Source organism: Musca autumnalis, unplaced genomic scaffold (genome assembly GCF_047663935.1).
Source record: "Musca autumnalis isolate F117 unplaced genomic scaffold, ASM4766393v1 scaffold_1, whole genome shotgun sequence".
NCBI lineage: Eukaryota > Metazoa > Arthropoda > Insecta > Diptera > Muscidae > Musca > Musca autumnalis.
The window spans coordinates 173,791,634-173,814,795 of NW_027411644.1; the positions used below are offsets into that span (position 1 = coordinate 173,791,634).

Sequence of the window (23,162 nt, forward strand, 5' to 3'; positions counted from 1 at the left end):
ATTAATAAACTAATTTATTTTGTAAAAATAATATATTTTATAATTAAATAAAAATTTGACACCCGACAACATAAACGAAAATGTCTTTAGTTGGGTCATCGATGACTAGTAGCAAGACAGGGTCGGTGAAGCAGTCGTCGACGAAATACGGGGATTTTAGTCATCTAGATCGTCGTCGACGACAACTTCGCTTACCCTGTCGCCCAAGTTGTCGTGCATGAATACTGGGACACTTGTGTGAAAATGTCGTCAACGATCCCAAAGGGCTGTCTGCAAAGAGTCCTCAACGAATTGAAAGTGTCGTGCACGAGTCATCAATGTTGTCTTGAAGACACTTTCTACTGGGTTTGGATACACACCACAACACATACCCAAACTACCACCCCAGCAAACCAAATGTTTGATGTCCGACACGTCTGAACAATTTCGGAAGCAAAGTCGTTCAGATTTCGTTCCGATTTCTAAACGATTTTTCGTAGAGGAAATAGTTCAGATTTTGTACCGATTTCGGAACGAATGTCGGAAAGAAATTTCCCTTCCGAATTTCCCAAGGATTTTCTTCAGATTTCGTTACGAAATCGGACCGAAATCGATACGATGTCGCTCCGACATTTCGTTCCGAAATTATGTCAACCACTTCATACAACTTTCGTTAAGATATCGTTACGATTTTGGATAAGATATCGGACGTATCGTTCGAATTTTGTTCCGATTTCGTTACGATTGGTTTGCTGGGACTGTAGGTCCCAACAATTTTGTTCTTAGTTAACTGACAAACCAAACAACTACAGTGCGTTTGGTGTTGAAAAAACAAAGTGTTGGCTGTATAGTTCGCAAATACAAATTTTTAATTTCTTAAATATAAAGGCAACATCTAATATCTTAACCTAGTGCTGATAGACTCAATATGTATGTACATATGGTTCGTATTGTTCTGCTATGTTCACAAGACGATAACAACTACAGTGAAAATCATTAGAAGAAATGGTAAGTTACAATAATACAAAATAAAAACATTAATTAATAAAAAGCAGCAAAATGTGTCTCTGCTTTGGTTGGTGGTGTTGTTGTTGGTGGTTGTTAGTCAATAATAACAAAAACAACTCGCCAAAATTGTTTTTTTTTTAACCTCAAAGCAGTATTTTTTTTCTTGCTTTATGAAAGGCGTTCATGAAATGCACAAATTTGAACCTTGGCAAGACTTTATGGACACTATTCCTGAAATGCAGTAATTATTTTTTCTGTGTATGGTAACCATTTGCCTCTCAACACCCTCTTCCACGGACAAACTGACAATTGCCGCAAGGAAAATTGCCTAATGCAGATATGGACTAACTCAAATTGCCGAGTTATTTTCGAAGCCGAAAGCAGTTTTTCTCCATTAGCTGTTTTTTGAAATATAGTTCAGGGTCCGTTTTACGATTTTTACCCAGCTTTTCTTTTTCCTTGGTCATGGATATCTGATATTGTATGTCAAAATGCATGGGACGTCTACGGCTATCTTCATTCGCCACTGTGACCGGTCTGTTGTACGGCTTTTTGCGTCCTTGACCGTCCGCCTTGGAGATAACTTTTCCAGCGGATGTGGATGCCTTTTCCGTACTCAGTTTCTTCCCCTTGGTTGTACGCTCAACGGTTGCAGCATACGAGGTTGATGGTTCAACTAGCTGAGAAGTCATCGTCTTCTTAGGTGAGGGTTGTGGACCTTCGGTGGAACGAACGCGCTTCACAGATTTATGCTGTGGGGCATTGTTCGTTCAACCAGAAGACAATGTTTCCTTAGCTGGCATTACCATCTCCCTGTTAAGACCGGCATTTCCAGCCGCTTCACCTTTGCTTTTCGGAGCAGAATCGGGCTTTGAGGCAGAGTCCTTTACCGGTCGATCACCCTTATGGGTGCCCGTTGGTTTGGGGGTGCACTCAATAGCCTCGGGTTAGGCTTCGGAACTGAATTCGGCTCAGGACATTTGCCAGAGGCAGTGGGCTTAGACGGCTCTACTACTTTATTCGGGAGGAAGATCCTTTCCACCTGGAGCTCGCGATGAATTTCAGCTTACCCCTGATGAGGTGGACCTCCCTCGCCGAATGCATGTTCGCATCTCTCCCTACGAACTTGCGAAGATAGGATACGGCACGTTTAAATTGTGTAACAATTCCTCACTATGCTCATCCCGGACAAGCCTGTCGAGGAGTTCCCTGCTCTGTCGTCCCCGACCATAACTGCGGTCCTGTCTGCCGTAGACTGGTTTTCACCAGCCCTGGCTAAATCGTGTTCCATTAGAATTTCCGGGTCGTAATCTATTATGGGGGTAGCAAGTACAGCTGTAGCTGCCAAGGCATCCACACCTAAAACAGCCGGATCACAATCACTTGATTTCGACGACACATGGCTTGTGGTCTCACCAACGTTTGCCGCCGGTACTGGGTTATTAACTCCCTGCACCGTAACTTTATTTCTCATATTCGTTCTACCCATTTTAGTTCATTTGTTTAAGGGAACTAAACCGATCCAATTTTTGGTCCACGAGGGGTCCGAAGACCCCCAAGGTTTCCACGATGTGCAGGGTCGGTTCCGGCTTTGGTTGCCCTAGGTCAGCTCCGACTCCACACATCGCAGAGACCCTCTTCCCATCCGCCACCCGGGAAGAAGCGCCTAGTAGGAGAATGGCAAACTTAATCCACCGAATGGTTGTGGGCATTATTGTGATACAAATGGTGCTAGAGAAGGTATTTTTCGGCTTTATTGCATTTTTGTGGATGATGCGATTGCTTTGCGTAAGGTCAAATCTGGAGCTATTGGTGTTGATGGCATCCCTATTAAATTTTTTAAAAGTGTATTTCCATATGTTTCATTGCAATTTTTGCACTTTTTAAATACGATATTATTTATGACGTCTACTTTCCCATAGTCATGGAAGGTAGCTCGAACGGTTTCGGTTCCGAAAAAGGGGGAGGTGTATGATGTTTTGAACTTGCGCCCTATATGCATCTTGCTGCAATATCTAAAATTGTGGAACATATCATTAAGGACGCTATTGTTGAATACTTAGATGGCTCCAAGTTTTTAAATAGTTCGCAGTTTGGTTTTCGCCGTGGACATAACTCTGCTACGCATTTGCTGTGTCTCACTGACCTTATCAGTTTTTAATACAACTGATGTTGGGTTACTTGTTGGTCTTGATTTATCAAAGGCCTTTGATTCAATAGATCACACTCTATTACTTGAGAAGCTAAGGTTAAAGTTTGATTTTGCCCCTTCAGCGTGTAAGTTGGTGTGGTCGTATTTGTTGGGGAGATCTCAATTTGTTGAGCACTAGGGAGTCAGTTCTGAAGTTTGTAGTGTTCGCTGTGGTGTCCCTCAGGAATCTGTTTTAGGTCCCTTATTGTTTATAATGTTCGTTAATGACATTGTGAGCTCTGTCTCGGACGATAGATGTAGTTTGTTTTTATATGCCGATGATGTCCACATCTTCTTTTGAGGTGCGAGTATTCCTGAATTGGAGTGATTAGCCAGTACTACTTTGCAGTCTTTTTCGGCATGGAATAAAATCATTGGATTGATTTTTAACAGTTCTGGTGATGTTTCGGCGCCTCGTGTCCTTGTGAATTCTATGGTTGTTAACGTTGTAAGTGAGATGAAGTGTTTGGATTTGATTGTTGATAGTAGACTAGATTTTAATAAGCACATTGATATGGTAGCGTCGCGCGTGAGATTCCAGCTTCGGCGTTTATACAGTCTACAGGTGTATTTACCCTTACATGTCAGGAGGATCGTTGTTGTTGTTGATGTCGCATGTTAATTATTGTTTGGAAGTTGTATCTGGTACTTCTTCTTATGAAATTCAGCGTGTCCGTAAAATTGTACATTCTATTGTCCATTATGTGTATGGTTTGCATCAAAGGGAACATTTTTCGCAGTTTGTGGTTGACTTACTTGGATTGCCTTTTGATAAGAATGTTGATTTTCGACTTCTCCAGTGCCATTACCGAATTATGAAGAATTCTTCCTCCCCCCTCCATTGTAAAATTAGATATTGGCCATATTGGCTTCTTTATATTACTATGTAGAAGTAAATAAATGAAAATACCACAGAACCAAGCCGCACACCCGACGACTGCCGAGCCGACAGCAAACCGAATAGCACAGAACCGAACCCCAAACCCGATTACCACCGAGCCCCAAACCCGATTATCACCCATATGATTGCCATCAAGCCGGCAGCAACTACCTTAGTGTCATCGAGTCGACATTAACATGCCGATTGCCATCGAGCCGAAATAAAAAACCCGATCACCATCGAGCCGATTACGACATCCCGATTACCATCGAGCCGACTACAACATTCCGATTATCATTGATCCATTGGTTATCAAACTCACATCTCATCTTTATTCCTCACACATATTGTTCGTATGTCAAACACCAAGAGTTTTATAATAAACATTGAAATTGCAAACACTCGTGTTTTACTTAAGGGTTGTTGGTCCTTAGGACGACCCTGGCAGCGACTGAGCTTACCTGAGCCGTAGACAAAACCACTCGTTATAGGTTCGGGAATGTCTTAACCGTCGTCCACAATTCATTTATTATTCTTCAGTTGATTTGTTCCGCTTATGCTCATCTGTTCCGCTATGCTCTCAGACCGACCTGTTAACTTCCGCAGGTATGTAGCGAGCGGATGCCGCAGTAATAATGTCTCATGATTGATGAAAAAGCGACGTTCAGAGGTGATGAAATCTCAATTTCTGTGTTCTGTATTGTAGCTTTGTTAAACTGATTAATCCGTATTCACAATAACCCCCAAAATTGTTTAGTAATTATTTTCTTTGGGATGGCAATGGAAGTAGATTTGAGCCAATCTTCTGGATATTATGCCGTGTCGCATCTATTGCTCATTGGATGTGTTTATATTGCGTAAATCTATTAGTTTAAATCTTCAGAGTGAATTTCTGAATCGGTAGCCTTTTTTAAGTTTGTATGACACGTTCTTCATCCCTGATGGCCAAGCCATTGCTGCTTACGCAATTAGCAGCAGACACAACAGCAACCACCATTTGTGGCCCTTGTCCTCACAAAGGCATTCGATACCGTCAACCATGCCAAGCTGTTCGAGGATATAGAGAAAACCAATCTCCAGCCATGTTTGAAACGTTGTGTAATCAACTATATGTGCGGACGCCAGTCGTTTGTGGAATTCAGAAACAAGAAGTCCAACCCCGTAGAGTGAAACAGGGAGTTCCCCAAGGAGGGGTGATATCTCCGGAACTGTTTAACCTCTAACTTTCTGAAATTCCACACCCTCTAGACGGCATAGAGATCGTGATGTATGCGGATGATTGTACGATCTTGGCGTTGGGTCCTAACGTCGATGACATATGTGTAAATGTCTACATAACTGACCTAGTGCACTTCTTCCATCTGAGGAATATGAAAATATCCGCCGCTAAATCCACTGCCACACTGTTCACCACATGGACGGCTAAAATGAGGCTCCAACTGGACATATTGGTCGATGGTAAAATGATTCAGACCACTAACTACCCCAAAATACTGGGTGTAACGTTCGGTAGCATGTTTAAGTCGCCCGCGCATGCCACAGCTATTTGCGATAAGATCAGAAGTAGGAACAAGGTGTTCAAGTCGCTGGCCGGCAGCACTTGGGGAGCTGACAAAGAAACCTTGTTGACCACATACAACGCAATAGGCCGGTGTGCGGTAAGCTATGCGGCGCCAGCGTGGTCTGCAAAGGTTAGCATTACGCAGTGGAAGTAGATTCAAACCTGCCAGAATGCTGCCCTGAGGACTGCAACAGGGTGCCTCCTCATGACACCAGTGGACCATCTTCATGGGGAGATGAAGATTTTACCGGTGCGTCGACACAAAAAGATGTTTTCGATGCAGTACATGCTTTGTGTTATCGCAGTGAGCATCCCTGTCATGGACAGGCTTCCTCCACCCAGGCATGTCAGGAGAGATCTTCATGACCTAGAGAGAGAGAGAGAGAGAGGTCCAAAGGTATAAAAGAGAACCTCTGGACCAACGAGCCTATCAGGCAGGCTTGGATAGCATTCACACTGATATGGTTGCGCAGGCAGTACAGGCATACAGTGTGAATGCCGTACTTGGAGACCACCCCCCATCAATGGCAGCAGAAGAACGCCAGCTGCCAGGCAAACACGAGTGGTTTTAGCCCAGTTGAGATCCGGACGATGCAGCAGCCTCAATTCGTATTGGGCCCGAATTGACGCCACGATATCCAACACATGCCCAGTAGGGCTATAACCAAAAAAAATACCACCACATAGCCGTGTAGAGCATGACAAACTATTATGAAATGTGGTGTCAATTTTTCTCTACCGCGAAAAAAGTTTCCGCACCAAATGCATTGAAGTTCTGTGATGCATTTTTTAATTTTATCTGTGATAACAACATATTTGCTTTTCATTAAAATTTTTATTTTTTTGTAATCTAATTTAAAATCATTATCAAAGCGTTCTGGACCAATTTGTTGTAAAATCGCGCCATTTCGGACCATATTAAGATTTTTTGACACTATTGCAATTTTTGGTTTTTCTTTATAAACTCGTGAATTTTATGTTTCTATTTTTTTCACCTATCGGACCAGGGAATATGGGGTCATTTGCAACGAATTCGCGAAAGTTACAGGCTGTTTTTGTTGACTTTGCTTGTGAGAATCGTATTTGTTTTCTACAAAAATACAACACCAGTACCATGTGGGGAATTCTGTCCTAATAATGAAAACGCGTTTCTAAGATCGATTCGGTGAAAAAAGTCTCCGCACCAACTTTGATTACTAAAACCCTTTTGATGCTTTTTCTACTTATAATTTTAAATTTGCTTTGTTTGAATAAATATTTATAGAAAAAAATACAATTCTCACAGGCAAAGTCAACAAAAACAGCCTGTAACTTTCGCGAATTAGTTGCAAATGACTCCATATTCTCTTGTCCGATAGGTTAAAAAAATATAAACATAAAATTCACGAGTTTATAAAGAAAAACCAAAAATTGCAATAGTGTCAAAAAATCTTAATATGGTCCGAAATGGCGAAATTTTAGAACAAATTGGTCCAGAACGCTTTGATAATGATTTTAAATTAGATTACAAAAAAATAAAAATTTTAATGAAAAGCAAATATGTTGTTATCACAGATAAAATTAAAAAATGCATCACAGAACTTCAATGCATTTGGTGCGGAAACTTTTTTCGCGGTAGAGAAAAATTGACACCACATTTCATAATAGTTTTTCATGCTCTACACGGCTATGCGGTGGTATTTTTGATATTTGCAAAAAAGTGCAAAAAGTTATATCCCTAATGCCCAGCATGTGGATTGGGACTACACGATATACTGCATTTTTTTAGCTGCCCAGCTAACCCCACTCACCTGTCTTCTGATTCCTTATGGACGCAACCAATCCAGGTTGCAGGATTCTTGAATCTGGATACAGAGGAACCTGATAACTGAAATAATACACAAACGAACACATTTGCGTTGCTACAACAACCATTTATTTTACACACAATCAAGCTACGTTATCGCAAGCAACACAAATGCCTATGCACGCGTGCATAGGAATTTATTTCTTTTCTCTGCTGGCCACCAATATTCTAAATACATAGCTATGCTTCTTTACCCTGAGGTAACAATTGATTTTGACCGACAACTTGTTGGGCACCCTGAGAGAAGAGTATTGCCACTTTAAATTGCTCAATCATTGACTTTTGAAAGAGAGGGGAGTCTTTTTTATTGCCTCAAGGCAAAACTGTTATCATCTTTTGATCCCGAGGCATCCCGACGCAGTAAAAAATATGTTTGCAGAATATTTAACTAAAAATGTGTATTGAAATAATAAGCATTTCTTAAATTTAATTTTTTTTTTTGTAATTTATTAATGTTAAATTTTGTTATTTTAAATAACATTATTATAATTTATTTTTTTATTATAGCGAAATACAGTAAAGGAATATTTTTTATTTTAAATAATATTTAGTACTTTAATTTGTATACCTAATAAAACTTTGTTCCTATAATGTGTTTAGGTTGAAATTAAATATGTAGATAATTTTTGTTTTGACTATTTTCTTTTGTTGTTGATTGAATATTTTATTACTTTATGGAAAAAGAGCTGTTACAATTACTATTTGTTCCTTGTTTCTTATACAAGATGTGATGTGTTGTTGTTTTAATTTTTAAATATTAATTTGTAGTAATTCTATAATTTTATTTTCTTTTTTGTTTATGGTTTATTTTTCATTTGTATTTGGCACAATTGTTACTAATTTAAAATTAAAAAAAAAAAACGTTTTCTTTATTTAAACATGACATAAATATTTATATATAGGCTTAATTTGAATTATTATTAAATATATTTTTGTTTCGTATCTTTTGTTGTATTGCTGGGCAACGGTAGTGATATATGTTTGTTTTGTTTTTTTTTTTGCTTTGTTGTATATGGTCATATTATTTTGCTTTTAAGAGTTATCCTTCTTTTTTGAATTTATAATTGAGCCGAAGGAATTGGATATGCATAATTTAAAAAAAAAAAAACAAAAAAATAATTTGCAAAATCATATATACTATGTATATATGTATGTATGTAAAAATATGTAATTGGAAGATACAAGACCAATATTTTTAAGTGTGTGGGTGTGTATAATTTCTTTTGATTAAACTAAAAAGAATACTTTATAAAAGACTAGAATTCTATATAAAACTAATTAAACAAGTAGTTCAAAAAATAGATACATTTTGGAATATAATTAAAAGCAATTTTTTCTATTTTATATCGTACACAATATCAAAGTTAAAGGCATATACTTTTCAGAATAACTTTTCGAATGAAATATGATCTTAAACTGCATCAAAGTGCCTTGAACAATGATCGCTCTATAGAACATCTTGGAAGCTTTCAAAGAAATAACTTAATTTTGAGTTGTTTGAGTCAAATCGAAAATCTTTGACTATAGCGAATATCTCCTCATTAAACACTATGTAAGTCAACAAAAATTATATACCTTTCTTTGCGGAATTGTGTCATTAACTAAACTAAAGACCATTGTATTAATTTAACTATAAACCATTTACATTCAGTACCATGGATTTACACATTACCTCCCACTTGAATTAATTGTATGTTATATTGTTTAATTTTAAAATATTTAGAATTTTTACTTAAAATTATTTATCGTGTTTATACAAAGGTATAGAAAAGAACTTGTTTCTTTTTAGGATGGGAAGATCACATGCAGGAGGGCATCGCTGCAGTATAATATGGACTATAATGATGTAAGTATTTACCTTAAAATTGAAAACGACGAAATTTAGTCTTGCCACATGGCCTTGGCCCTCCTTCATCCTTATACAAAATGCATTAGATTAGATTTAGAAACAAATTGTATGTATGTAACTTAATTATGTCTTTGACGTAACTTGAACTTATACAAAATTAAATTGTAAAATATAGTACAGAACTTACAAAAATTATATGTATGTATATTATTGGGTGAATAGATAATGAATTTGCTTCATTTCTCATTATGTTTTAGTTTTTTTTTTCTCACATAAGTTATCATTTTGATAGAGGCAGCCATATTGTAAAATTTGGTATTAGTAATTAATAAAAAACACATTATTACAATAACACATACCCGACTTCAAAAAACCATTTTGCCCACCTTTGGTCATGCATTTTGTTTGTTTGTTTAGTTTAGTTTTTGCTTGTTTCATTAAATGGCTTGGCCAATAAAATGGATTTAATCATCCCATTCATCATCATTACCCGATGATTCAGATTCATCATCGGATGATTGCATAACACGTCCACGATCTAATAGCGCTCTTCTCAGAGCATCTGCTAAAGCATCGGTACCCGAAACAGTTTCATCATTAGCGCGACTTGAAGGAATTTCACGACTACTAGCCGGTTTAAGTTCAAAGCCCATACGAATTTCAGACATTAGATCAGTATGTGAATCTCCACTGCCAGTACTAAGGGCTGATGTATCCACTTTCTGTAATGAGAGTGAGAAAGATAAGAAATTTATTAATTAAAACAAAACAATTAAATAGTAATTAGTCATTATAATAAAGGATTTTAAGGGATACTTTTATAAGGGTTATATTTATAACGGCAGAGGGTATACCTCAATCTAACAAATGCGTTCAAAATTGACAGGAAATGTAGTGAAAACTTTAAACAGAACAAAACCTAATAAAAAAGAATAAAAGTCAGCCACGAGACACCACAAAGAAAGTGTAAACATTTCAAAATACAAGCGGTAGAAAATATCGTAAACGCAATTTGTGTAAAATAGTGCAATTTAAATATTATGTAAAATTAGGTATGTATGTATCTTTGGGTATATTTTTCAGTTAATAAGGGCACAACAAAAGTAATTGAAAAACATCTTACCTTAAGTTTGACGCCTTGACGTATACTATCCATAAGTTCACTACGTGTATCTGATACAGGTGGTAAACTAGACGGTACTTTAGTTTCAGTTTTAACATGCGTTGTTGTAATTGAAGGTACTTCACCCATGGCCGGAGGTGGTGGCGGTGGTGGAGGAGCAAATGAAGCCGCTGGTGGTGGAGGAGGTGGTGGCTGAAATGATATCATAATAAATACAACGATTATTGTATGTCCAAAAAATATAAATTAGGATTTATTAATTTACCGGTGCTGTACTAGGAGCTGGAGGTGGTGGTGGTCTAGAGGGTGGCGCAGGAGCTCTTGAAAGACCAGGCACTGTTGTAGGTACTGGTGGTGGAGGTTGTCTAGCTGGTGGAGGTGGTGCAGATCTTGGTGTTGATGTTGTTGTAGTAGTCGTAGTATTGCCATTTTGAGTCTAAAGTAAATTAAGAAGAGAAATAATTAATTTAAAATATTTTTATTTTGTTTTTCAAAATAGTCAGGCTTAATCCCATAGTCGTTGTTTTAATATTTTATTAAAACAACTTTAATTTATTAGTGGGAAAAAATTGGCGATGTTTACCAAGGGGTAAGGCAGGGAATACTATAGTTTCAGATCTCGCCACAGATCTTCATCAGTTCCCTTATTTCTTGTTTTTCAACAAGAAACTTTTTATACCCAAGTGTCAATTGCTAGCTCAAATAGATACGTGCGCAAAGAAAAACTCTGATCGAGAATTTCTTTGGCACTACCTAAACTCTAGCAACTTCACTTGCAAACAAATCCAAATTTTTCCCACTGCTATGCGTTCGTCGATTCTCGACGAAAAAGCACATAACTAATTTGTTGGTATTGCATACTACAGCAATAAACAACATTTTGACGGTGCCCGGTCTCACAATTAGGAGGGTTGGCGTTTTTTGTTTGGGATGACGACTTCTATTTTGTTTTTCAAAATAGTCAGGCTTAATCCCATAGTCGTTGTTTTAATATTTTATTAAAACAACTTTAATTTATTAGTGGGAAAAAATTGGCGATGTTTACCAAGGGGTAAGGCAGGGAATACTATAGTTTCAGATCTCGCCACAGATCTTCATCAGTTCCCTTATTTCTTGTTTTTCAACAAGAAACTTTTTATACCCAAGTGTCAATTGCTAGCTCAAATAGATACGTGCGCAAAGAAAAACTCTGATCGAGAATTTCTTTGGCACTACCTAAACTCTAGCAACTTCACTTGCAAACAAATCCAAATTTTTCCCACTGCTATGCGTTCGTCGATTCTCGACGAAAAAGCACATAACTAATTTGTTGGTATTGCATACTACAGCAATAAACAACATTTTGACGGTGCCCGGTCTCACAATTAGGAGGGTTGGCGTTTTTTGTTCAACATCGCCAATTTTTTCCCACTAATAAATTAAAGTTGTTTTAATAAAATATTAAAACAACGACTATGGGATTAAGCCTGACTATTTTGAAAAACAAAATAGAAGTCGTCATCCCAAACAAAAAACGCCAACCCTCCTAATTGTGAGACCGGGCACCGTCAAAATGTTGTTTATTGCTGTAGTATGCAATACCAACAAATTAGTTATGTGCTTTTTCGTCGAGAATCGACGAACGCATAGCAGTGGGAAAAATTTGGATTTGTTTGCAAGTGAAGTTGCTAGAGTTTAGGTAGTGCCAAAGAAATTCTCGATCAGAGTTTTTCTTTGCGCACGTATCTATTTGAGCTAGCAATTGACACTTGGGTATAAAAAGTTTCTTGTTGAAAAACAAGAAATAAGGGAACTGATGAAGATCTGTGGCGAGATCTGAAACTATAGTATTCCCTGCCTTACCCCTTGGTAAACATCGCCAATTTTTTCCCACTAATAAATTAAAGTTGTTTTAATAAAATATTAAAACAACGACTATGGGATTAAGCCTGACTATTTTGAAAAACAAAATAGAAGTCGTCATCCCAAACAAAAAACGCCAACCCTCCTAAAATATTTTTATTAAAAAAAGTAACGTCTCTACAACTTACATGATGATGATGCCTTGTTGGTGGCGGTGGTGGTGGTGGCGCAGCTAATGCTGTTGTTGTTGTCCTAGGCTTCTCCACATTTTCCTGTTTCACAATATCCAAAACATTTTTATTTTGTATAAAGTCATAGATAAACGCTCTGGTGTCACGATCACTCAACTGATGTTTAGATACGCCAGCCTTCGCAAAGAACTGTGTAAGAACTTCATCATTTTCATCACCCTGACAATCAAAGCCTTTATCATCATCCCAACCCACATGGGATACGTGACGGAAATTGGTTGGTGCACCAATATCACATTTATTAACTTTTGGTTTTTGTTTTTTACTATTGGAAGACGATGACAGCGAAGAGAATAGATGTTTCGATGTTGGTTGAACGGGTGCTGGAGCTGGTGTAAAATTGATAGTACCAATTTTTGAGGCATTATTACGTAACTGTACAGTATTTGAATCGGGTTCTTTGGGCAATGGTGCTAGAGGAGCTGATGGCGCCATTTGTGATTTTCGTTTATTGCGTTTTTCTGTTGGCAGGAGGAGGGGAAGAAACAAAATAAATAAGAAGAAGATAAGCAAATTTGTTTCTCTTTTTCAAAAAATAAGTTTTGCTGCAACATGTAGGCGTTAACACAAAAAAGTAACAAATCTAATTTCTATTGCGATAATTATGACATTTAAACATTATGACATGGACGCTTACAACTAAATTTTAATTGTATTATATTAATGATTGGGCATTTACTTATTTTGAAATTTAACACTTTAAAAAAAGCTTGCGGGAGACAGACAGACAGATACTACGTAGAGTTCAGTTCGTACTTACTTGAAAATAAGGTATTTAGAGGCAAAATGTATTTCGACATGGGCATATGAAAAATAGTCCTTAAAGGTATGTGGAAGTCGAATGAAGAATATACTATCTAACTAATATTTAAGATGTTAAAGTTATGGAATGACAATTACAAATAAACGACACTGCATTTGGCTTAACGGCAAACATTCCATACATGATGTTCAACATGTATTTTTTCAAAGTCTGATATAATCGTGTGTTCGTTTGTGGAATATGTCATTGCTGGTTGTGGCGTGCTTGAAAGATGCTTTTTGCACATGGTCTTCAATCCTATCATGTATCATTTGAGAGTTAGGAGCAAAGATTGAAGTGAATCCTCGTAAGAAATCTAGCGACTATATATCTTGGTAAGAAATCTAGCGACATTGAGATCGTAACAAAAGCGGATCATTGTACGATTCTGGCGTCAGATACATTCCCTGATGTCATTTATGTAAGGCCGAACACCTATTTGACTGATCTTACCATCTTTTTTCACGAGAGGAATATGCAAATATCCGCCACTGAAACTACGGCCACATGGATGGCAGAGGTGAGAACTCAGTTAAATGTGATGGTCGAATTTCGACCACAAGCAAACCCAGAATTCTAGGGTCAGATTCATGTCGAGGGCGCACGCCACCCAGAACCCCTAGATCAACAACCTTATCAAGCATGTTTAAATAGCATTTACACGACTATCGTGTGAAAGCGGTCCTCGGAGAACACCCCCCATCTATTGCAGCTGAAGAGCGTTAGCTTCCACGACATACCAGAGTAGTTTTGGCTTAACTACGCTCGGGATGGTGCAGCCGTCTGAAATCCTATAGGGCAAGGATGGACATTTGCATTCGGCACAGGCCCGCACGACGCTCAACATACTCCAGAATACCTGCGATTACATTCCATCTGTACTTAAAACCATCTCTAGCCTTGAACTGGAGATAGACCCAGAGCCTGATAAAGCAGAAAAACGAACTTACCAACATATCATACACTGTTACAACAACAACGAACAAGAGAAAAATGAAATCATTAACCTTACTAATTCTGGATGGAGTCACACTAGGGCTCTTTTAAGAAGCCAAGTAATTCCGAATCATTCCTCACCACCAACTAAAGCGGAAAATAAATGTGGAAGAACGTGCCAAGATAGGTCTATTAGCACTGCAAGAACTCCTTCGACAAATTTAGGAATAAGACCAGATGTCATCTATTGAATTCTTGCGACCATCATACGACCAATTCTTGCCTATGGAACTCTGATGTGGTGGAACGTCTTGAGCAAAATATCACATCTAGGTAAATAGAATAGTGTCCAAATAGCGGTAACAACACTTATCATCGGTGCTACGAAGAACATTACAAAGGCTGCTCTCAATTTGGTACAAGATCTCCACAATCTTGTAGTGCAGGAACTGGCATCTAAGAGTGCCAGTTCCCGCCTCTAGATGGTATGGAGATTTGTAACGATGGCTTTAAGGCGGAAATTAGAAAAGGAGCAAGCGTCTATAGTGATATCATCAACTTTCGACTCGCAATATTTGAAATTAAAAAAGGAGTAAGACTCATAAACAACATGAAAACGGACATATTTGAACCGGTGACTATCTACAACAACAACATTTATTGGTTCTCTGGCCATTCCAACATGGAAGGAAATAAAATAGCGGATGAAGTGGCGCGTTGCGGATCGAAGTCAACCGGTAGGGCAATCGACAACTCAATCATGCCACCCTTGCGCCATTGCGGCAGTTGAAACAAAGATTTCGGGATAATGCTAGCCAGAAATGACAATATGGGATATCCTCTCCAAGGGAAGCACCACATCTCTACTTTCCATAAAGTAATCCGACCTGAAACAAACGGCAGCAATAATTACGGGCCACTGCAGAATAAGATCAATGTCTTGCAAGTGAAATTGTAGAATACTGCAGTTTATGCGAAGATAAAAAAGAAACCATGACAATTGAACACTTATGTAGCTGTCCAATAGTCACAACCAAAAATACTGCAAATTATGGGTGAACACACGATCCAATCTCTGACAGCCTTTGCCAAACGGAGCCAACAAGTCTGCTTCTGCTCGCCAAGGGTCTTAGATGCCTGCAGCGAGAAGGAACTACCGTAAAACGAAACATGGCAAATACTCAATTTTCTTTATACCTAAATTCTTCAATATCTTCCTTAAAATTCTGTAATATCCCAGCAAACCAATCGTACCGACATCCTAACGAAATTCAGACGCTACGTCCAATGTCGGATCCGAAATCGTAATGATATCCTAATGAAAGTGTGTGAAGTGGTTGACATAATTTCGGAACGAAATGTCGAAGCAAAATCGAATCGATGCCAGTCCGATCTCGAAACGAAATTGAAGAAAGTTCTTAGGAAATTCGGAAGGCAATTTTTTTCTTCCGAATCTTTGTTCAGATTTCTGAACGATTTCGGAATAATGTCGTACGAATTTTCGTAAAGATTTCTGAATGATTTCGAAATAATGTATAAACATCGAATGGAATAAAATAGTTTTCTCTAACGCCTTTTTTATTGACCAATTTTTTTCTATCATGTTTTTTATCGGAAGATTGTAATTTCAAAAGTTTCTAATAATTTTCACTGTTGTTATCATTTTGTAACTGTTGTTATCATTTTGTAGTTATACTAGAACCATGTAAATTTTGTGTACGAATATGCTGTCGATCAGCACAAGATTCAATTATTATATGTTGCATTTATATTTAACATATTTAAACATTGTTCACGCGAATTTTATGACAAATTCAAACCCTTGTTATTAGTTGTTACACAAAGTGACGTTGGTGTTTGTTGTAAGAATGAAAATTTGTTTCCGACATTTCGCTCCGAATTCGCACCGAAATCGGAAAGAAACATTGGTATATTCGAAAAGAAATTTACTTCCGACATTCGCTCCGAATTCGGAACGAAATCTGAACGAATTCCCCTACGAAAAATAGTTTAGAAATTGGAACGAAATCTGACCGGTTTCACTTCCGAAATTGTTCAGATGTGTCAGATGGTTTGCTGGGATCTTCTCTCTGTCCACAATGTCTATTTTCTATAACTTCTTTGATGAACATATTTGATGTTGCTTGCCCTTCCTTTACATAATGAATTTATTCGAGACAAGCCTGTGTAAAGACCCTTCCGTGTCATGGTCTTTTCTGGTTAATATGGCCCAGGCTTATCGAATAGGAGATCTTTTTCGACCTGTCATTTTGGTATGGTTCTAAAACTTTTATGTTTTTATAAACGCCTTAAACTTAAAATTGTGGTTGGTGTTAAAATGTCTCTCAAGTTTGCGTTAACATTGGGTTTATTTCATAGATAAATAAACATGAGTTGTATCAATAAAAAGAAGTGTTGCGGTAAAAAGGCATGAACGGCTGCTATTTTCTTATTGCTAATTTGGAATACAAAAATTAATTGTTTTGAAGGTTTTTTGTTTGTTTTAAAGGTAGGTCACGGGGCGCCCTATCCTACCAATGTATCTGTCATACACAAAACTCAAAATATTTAAAAATTAAAACGAGTCCTTTTTCATTGAAGAAAGATGTGCACTTCCTGAAAATGGTTAATTAATGTTTTTTATATAACGATGAATGTTGTGGTCGGTTGGTTAATCACTTCGAAAAAAGTATGATAAATAATATTCAATAAAAAGACACGAACAAAAACACAAACAACAAAAGCAGAGCATAAACAAAAGCTAACCTAATTTCTTACGGTTTCTTGTTTCAATGGTTTTATCCACAGCACGGTAAAATGAGTCACATTCATCTTCGGAGACAAAATTTAAAGCGATATGACCATCCTGAAAGAAACCAAAAAGAAAACATATTACGATAAATAGTTTTGTTTTCTGCAATCATCTCGCACACACACTTACCTGACCCTCAAATGTCAATAGAAATGATCGGGCTTTATTTATTTTCATTGCATCGTACAGCTCATGCTCCCATATCAGTTCATGTTTGATTAGGCAAAATGCTCGTAAAAAATAGGAACGCAAATCCCAATCTTTGACAAAACACACAACGCCGGTGTGTTTCTTTTTCCAATGGGAATGAGCGGAAGCTTCGGTTTTGTAAATTTGTACCACGGCTGTATTGAGAGTCTGTAAGGAGAAAAAAGGAAGAAATTTCAATATTAGATTTGAAATAAAGTAGAGAATATTTCTTCTTAAAGCTATAAATGAAAGCGGAAGAAGTGAACCTACTCAAATGCTAGTCTGGAATATACTAAACAAAGTGACGCTTCTGCTAATCCTTTCAATTTCATGCATTCTCCTGTTTTAAGTTTATTTTTAAACCAATATTCATGAAGTGTAATTTCCTCGACCAACACCTACCATCATGCCTAAGAATGAACAGTGGTTAAATGTTCTTAAAAATATATGTAGATAAATGTATACATAAAAATTTAATATAGTTTCGGAGACAAAAAAATGGGTCACTATCACGCACGAACTATAATAATTCGCTCTCTTTAAGTTGCTATAATTTTAAGCTTTACACGCGTGACACGACATGCGTTCTTTTTTAAATGGGACTATGTACCTTTAAAATCCCCGTTCTCGTACAAACAGAATCCCAATTAGCGGTCCACACGAACTATAAAAATTCCCTTTATTTATGTTTTGGCGGAGTACAAAATTCTAGTATTTATGTTGCTAAAAATATAAGTAGTTCGTATTTAGGTTCTGAAAAAATTACTCACGACAAAAAATGTAATGTACACGAGTGTCACGAAGGAGGTTACGTCATCATAATAATTAGCTTAATTAGCTCTTTTATTGTTTTGATATACCTTTGAAAATAATGACGGACGAAAAAAGTGTATTGTACACGCGTGACACGAAAAGAGGCACGACGTCGGTTCTTTTTTAAAACTTTGGGCAGCCATTCCATGGCCAGGCATCTCGAATATAATCGTAATTCCTCAATTTGTTACAAAATACCTAATTTTAATAAGTGGGTACTGGATTTTAGGGAATTTTCTGAACCCTTGTTTCGGTAAAATACGGGCTTCCCAAGAAAAAATACACCATTCAAAACAGGACAACAAAGACTACCGGCAATAAAAAACCGTGAAATAACTGCACTTTTGAGCGAATGGTGTATGAAGTGCCACCCTTTATTTATTTGAACATTTCGGATCCAAGTAGGAAAGTATATGCTGATAACATGGACTTTCTGCTATTAAATCTTAATCACGATCCAAAAAGTGACACTCTTCACTATCCGAGAGGTGGGGTTGCATAAACTGGATTTAATAGCACAAGTATTGAACTTTTGTGGAGGAGGTACCTGAAGGACATAGTCCATTTTAGAACATGCTTTTATCATGATAGTCACTCCTTTCGATAATTATTGGCGGGCACGAGCAGTTGAAAAGATGCAGCGCATCATGCGAACTCATGTTGCATGCTGGTCAGATGGTATTTTTTTATCTGCTCCCCAAGTCCTAGGGACTTGAGGACCTTGTTCCTGCTTCTGTGGCATGTGTGGAGGACTTTTACATGCTGTCAAATGTGACCCCAGTACTTTCCGCCGTCCGTCCATGTGGTGAACAGTTTGGCTGTTGACTTCGTGGCGGATATTGTCATATTTCTTGCGTGGAAAAACTCAACATGATCAATGAGATAGGCGTTTAGACTGACACAAATGTCATCGACGGTGGGACCTGAGGCCATGAGCATACACTCATCCGCGTACGTTATTAACTCAATGCCGTAGGGAGAGCGTGGAATTGCAGTAAGGTAGAGGTTAAACAGGTCCAGGCATATCACCCTTCCTTGGGGACTACAGGACTTGCTTGGACTTCTTGTTTCTGTATTCTACGTATGACTGGCGTCAGTCCTATGCTACCCTCACTGTTCTGTGGTACGGTCTGTTCTCGTTGAGGCGTGCAGTGTTGTTGTGGTACTATACTGCTTCCGGAACTCAACTGTATAACACGCTCTTATGCTGGAGAGGAGTAACACATCAAGTATCTTTGCAACTTGGAATAGAAGTGAGATCGGCCTGTATGATTCCCCTTCTTTACCAGGTTTCAACAACGGGACCACCTTGTCCATTTTCCACGCTTCGCGAACTATTTGTGTTGCTAAAGATACGTTGATGACCTTGCTCAAACTGGTCTGGATAAACATCTGCAACATCATCCATCGTAAATTGTGGTGATTCCTCATCAAGTAAAACACTTCTATTCGCCCGTTCGCTATCTGGGTGCTCAATAAATTGTCGGCAAAAGTAACCCTAAATTTAGGAGGGTTGGCGTTTTTTTTTTTTTTGGGATGACGACTTCTATTTTGTTTTTCAAAATAGTCAGGCTTAATCCCATAGACGTTGTTTTAATATTTTATTAAAACAACTTTAATTTATTAGTGGGAAAAAATTGGCGATGTTTACCAAGGGGTAAGGCAGGGAAGACTATAGTTTCAGATCTCGCCACAGATCTTCATCAGTTCCCTTGTTTCTTGTTTTTCAACAAGAAACTTTTTATACCCAAGTGTCAATTGCCCTCTCAAATAGATACGTGTGCAAAGAAACACTCTGATCGAGAATTTCTTTTGCGCTACCTCAACTCGAGCAACTTCACTTGCAAACAAAACCAAATCATTCCCACTGCTATGCGTTCGTCGATTCTCGGCGAAAAAAACACATAACTAATTTGTTGGTATTGCATACTACAGCAATAAACAACGGTGCCCGGTCTCACAATTAGGAGGGTTGGCGTTTTTTATTTGGGATGATAGCAGTGGGAAAGATTTGGTTTTGTTTGCAAGTGAACTATCGCAGTCTCCTCCAATCCTGGAGGAGCGTCCTCATTCACGGTGCAAAATGTAATATATATGTATAATGGTTCCACAAATATCCCAGAAGGGACGAGGGAGACTTCTCTCATATCAATGAGTGCCGATTCATATTAGCTCAATGATATGGGACCTACAGTTAATCGCCAAGTCCGTACGGCGTGTCTTAAGACACCACTTATAGATAAGTTTACATGGCTAAAATACTCAAGAAATGTCGCCAACATTACTGAGAGGTGTTTTGCCACTGCTGAATATTTGTGTTGCATGGCCTTAGCGACCCTTCTGTGTCAAGGCCTTTTCTGGTTAACATGGCCCAGGCTTACCGAGTAAGAAATCTTTTTTCAACTTGTCATTGCCACCATTGAAAAGTTTTGATGTTGCCTGTCCGGGGAATCGAACCCACGACCTTCAGGGTGCAAGGCGGGTGTGCATACCATTGCACCACGGTGCAAAATGTGGAGTTATCACTTTGCTCAGCCAGCGCTATGCCTCTCTGACCATTCACTAGGGTTGAATGCCATAACTCATGATGCGCATTAAAAACTCCTAGGACCAGCCGGTTATCACCATTCAACAATGGCCTGATGTCAGGCGAATAACGCTATTAATCGGCGGGATATACACATTTAGCGGTTCCACACTTTATCACTACCCCCATACACTCCAAGTATGGATCACTAAAGTCGAGCTCAAGCGAGAGCGTTGCTGGACAGACTGGTGCAATAGTATTGCAAGTCCACCATCCCCACTTCTCGTACGATCCAAGCAAAGAACGTTGTATCCATCATAACTCTAGGTGTTTTCAGCTTCGTTTCCTGAATCGCCGCCGCGACCATTAATATTTCTTCGACTAATAATATTCATGATCTCATTGAGGTTCCCACGAAGACCATCGTATTTAAACTGCAGGAATGTCACATTGTCAGGAACTGGAACAGCAATACGCGGTGTAAAAGACTGCCGCTGCTACTGCTGTTGGGGAGATCGCTGGGGAGTTCAGTATTCCGATGAAGACGACGAGGTACCACTGGGGTTTATGGTTGGCGCAGCACAAAGCAACATAATACCTATCGCTAAACTCCCTCAGGAAGGTCAGGGGCCGGTCGATTTTTTCATTCACGAGCAAATACTCGATCGAATCGGAAACCGAAATTAGGCTCCAGGCCTGAACAATTCCTGAAATGCATCCGTTGCATCACACCGAAACCGACCTATGGTGTACGAGACGCTGAAAAACTTGTCAAAAGCATGGTGCGGGGTTAATCTCTACCACGGCACGGACCAGAATAATCCGGAGAAGGTATTCCGGGACATATCGCTCCCAAAATAAATATAAAGACGAACATGTAGTTGCTGGGTTGAAAGTGCCTGGCTGAGATAGTGCTTCCTCGCGTTAATCTGGTACATAGAACCGGCTTTCGCCGGATTGGGTAATTTAAGTTGTTGTTGTTGTAACAACATATGCTATGTTTGTATGTTCGTTTTCCTGCTTAATATGGCTCTGGCTCTATCTCCAGGTGGCTGCTTCAATGGGTTGTACGCTGCTGGAGTTATTAGAGTAGGTTTGGCGGGACATTTGAAAGGGTGCAGTATATCGTGCGGGCATATACCGCATGCTGGGCAGATGTTTTGCACGGTGTTGTCAATCTTTGTCCAATATTAAGGCGGATGTACCATCCCTAAAGTAGTTGATCGATTTGTACTTATGTTCGCGGACCACATTGGCGCCGCATAACTTACCACATATCGTTATATGTGGTCAACAAGTTAGCTACGTCTGCCCTTAGATTCTGGAGGAGAAGGAATTCTGTTAGCAACGACCGGGACGTTCAACTCTGTGCTCATGTCCGCAGTCCTTGTGGTGAAAAGAGTGAGGACTTAGATTTAGTGGCGGATATTTGCATATTTTTCGTAGGGAAAAAAGACGGTAAGAACGATCAAGTATGAGTTCAGCCTTTCAAAAATGACATTAGGGAAGGTACCCGATGCTATGATGGTACAATCATCCTCATACGTAACGATCTCAATACCGTCTGGAGGGCGTGGAATATAGGAATAGTAGAGGTTAAATAACTCCGCAGATATCACCTCACCTTGGACAATCCCACATTTCTGATCGTTATATACGCTCCGTAACCGGAGAGGGTATGGAAGGTCAGGTATTCCTCTCTAAAGAATATTCTGATCCGACACTCCTACCATAATATGGTGTGGAAGTAAAGTAACTATTACTAAACCACTGTTCCAAATAACAAACGAAAACAAAATTACCTAAGAGTAGTCGTCGTCCGTATCATAGCCAAAGTAACATCATTTTATTTCGTATCAATTCATATGCGTGAATACTGTTGCATACAAATGAAGTACGGACGACGAAGTACTGTGGAGATTTGTTTGTTTGACTGCAATCACCACTTCCATTCATATACCAACGGCCACTATAGTGGGGATGGATATTTAAATATGGCATGTTGGATAGATGTTTATGGCTAATAGACAAATGATTGGACGTGTGGTAAGACACTGCACAAGCAGCAGAGTAGTGGCAGCTGTTTGCTGCAGTCTCTAATAATAATGAAAATAAGGGTTATAACAACGACGGCAACGACGATGATGACAACGAAATCAAAAATGTGTAGATATTGCGTTTTTTTCTCCATTGGCATGTCAGTCACGTTTGAATAATATCAACTATTGTCGCCAAGTGTGTTGTTGACAGATAGTTAAGCAGAGAGCTGGTAAAACAGCAACATCAGCTGCAGCAGAGGTAATTTGTGTATTATGGCCACAGTTATAATGCAAAAATATCAGCAAATGTATTTTTAAAAGATTTGCATTGTCCGCATCCAAAGCTATTGAGCAGAGGTTGTGTGGCTTGTGTATGCTTGGCAGAGGAGAAAATCTTCTGCAGTAGCTGCTGCTGAATATGTTGTTATCAAAAAATTGTTGGTAGCCAACAAATAATGTCTTCTTTAGAAATCATGTTTATTGCGAGGCTACTTTGGGTAATTAGGAATGACTT

The 23,162-nt window shown here is 38.5% G+C and overlaps 1 protein-coding gene across 22 annotated transcripts in view; it reads right to left on the reverse strand.

The window, feature by feature from the left end:
* Window positions 1–8,244: 8,244 nt before the first annotated feature.
* The window catches only part of WASp (WASP actin nucleation promoting factor), a 56,402-nt gene continuing 41,484 nt past the window's right edge, over window positions 8,245–23,162 (reverse strand). For 13 of the 22 annotated variants that reach the window (XM_073959023.1, XM_073959019.1, XM_073959015.1 and 10 more), the window contains 6 exons: window positions 17,210–17,437; window positions 17,047–17,134; window positions 12,468–12,991; window positions 10,703–10,873; window positions 10,438–10,629; window positions 8,245–10,036 (listed from right to left, as the gene is read on the reverse strand). In XM_073959023.1, the coding sequence (XP_073815124.1) occupies window positions 9,779–10,036; window positions 10,438–10,629; window positions 10,703–10,873; window positions 12,468–12,991; window positions 17,047–17,134; window positions 17,210–17,437 (1,461 nt within the window). In that variant the 3' untranslated portion in view covers window positions 8,245–9,778. Of the gene's footprint in view, window positions 10,037–10,437; window positions 10,630–10,702; window positions 10,874–12,467; window positions 12,992–17,034; window positions 17,135–17,209; window positions 17,438–23,162 lie in introns of all 22 variants that reach the window. The other 9 variants (XM_073959008.1, XM_073959014.1, XM_073959007.1 and 6 more) reach the window with 1 other exon arrangement.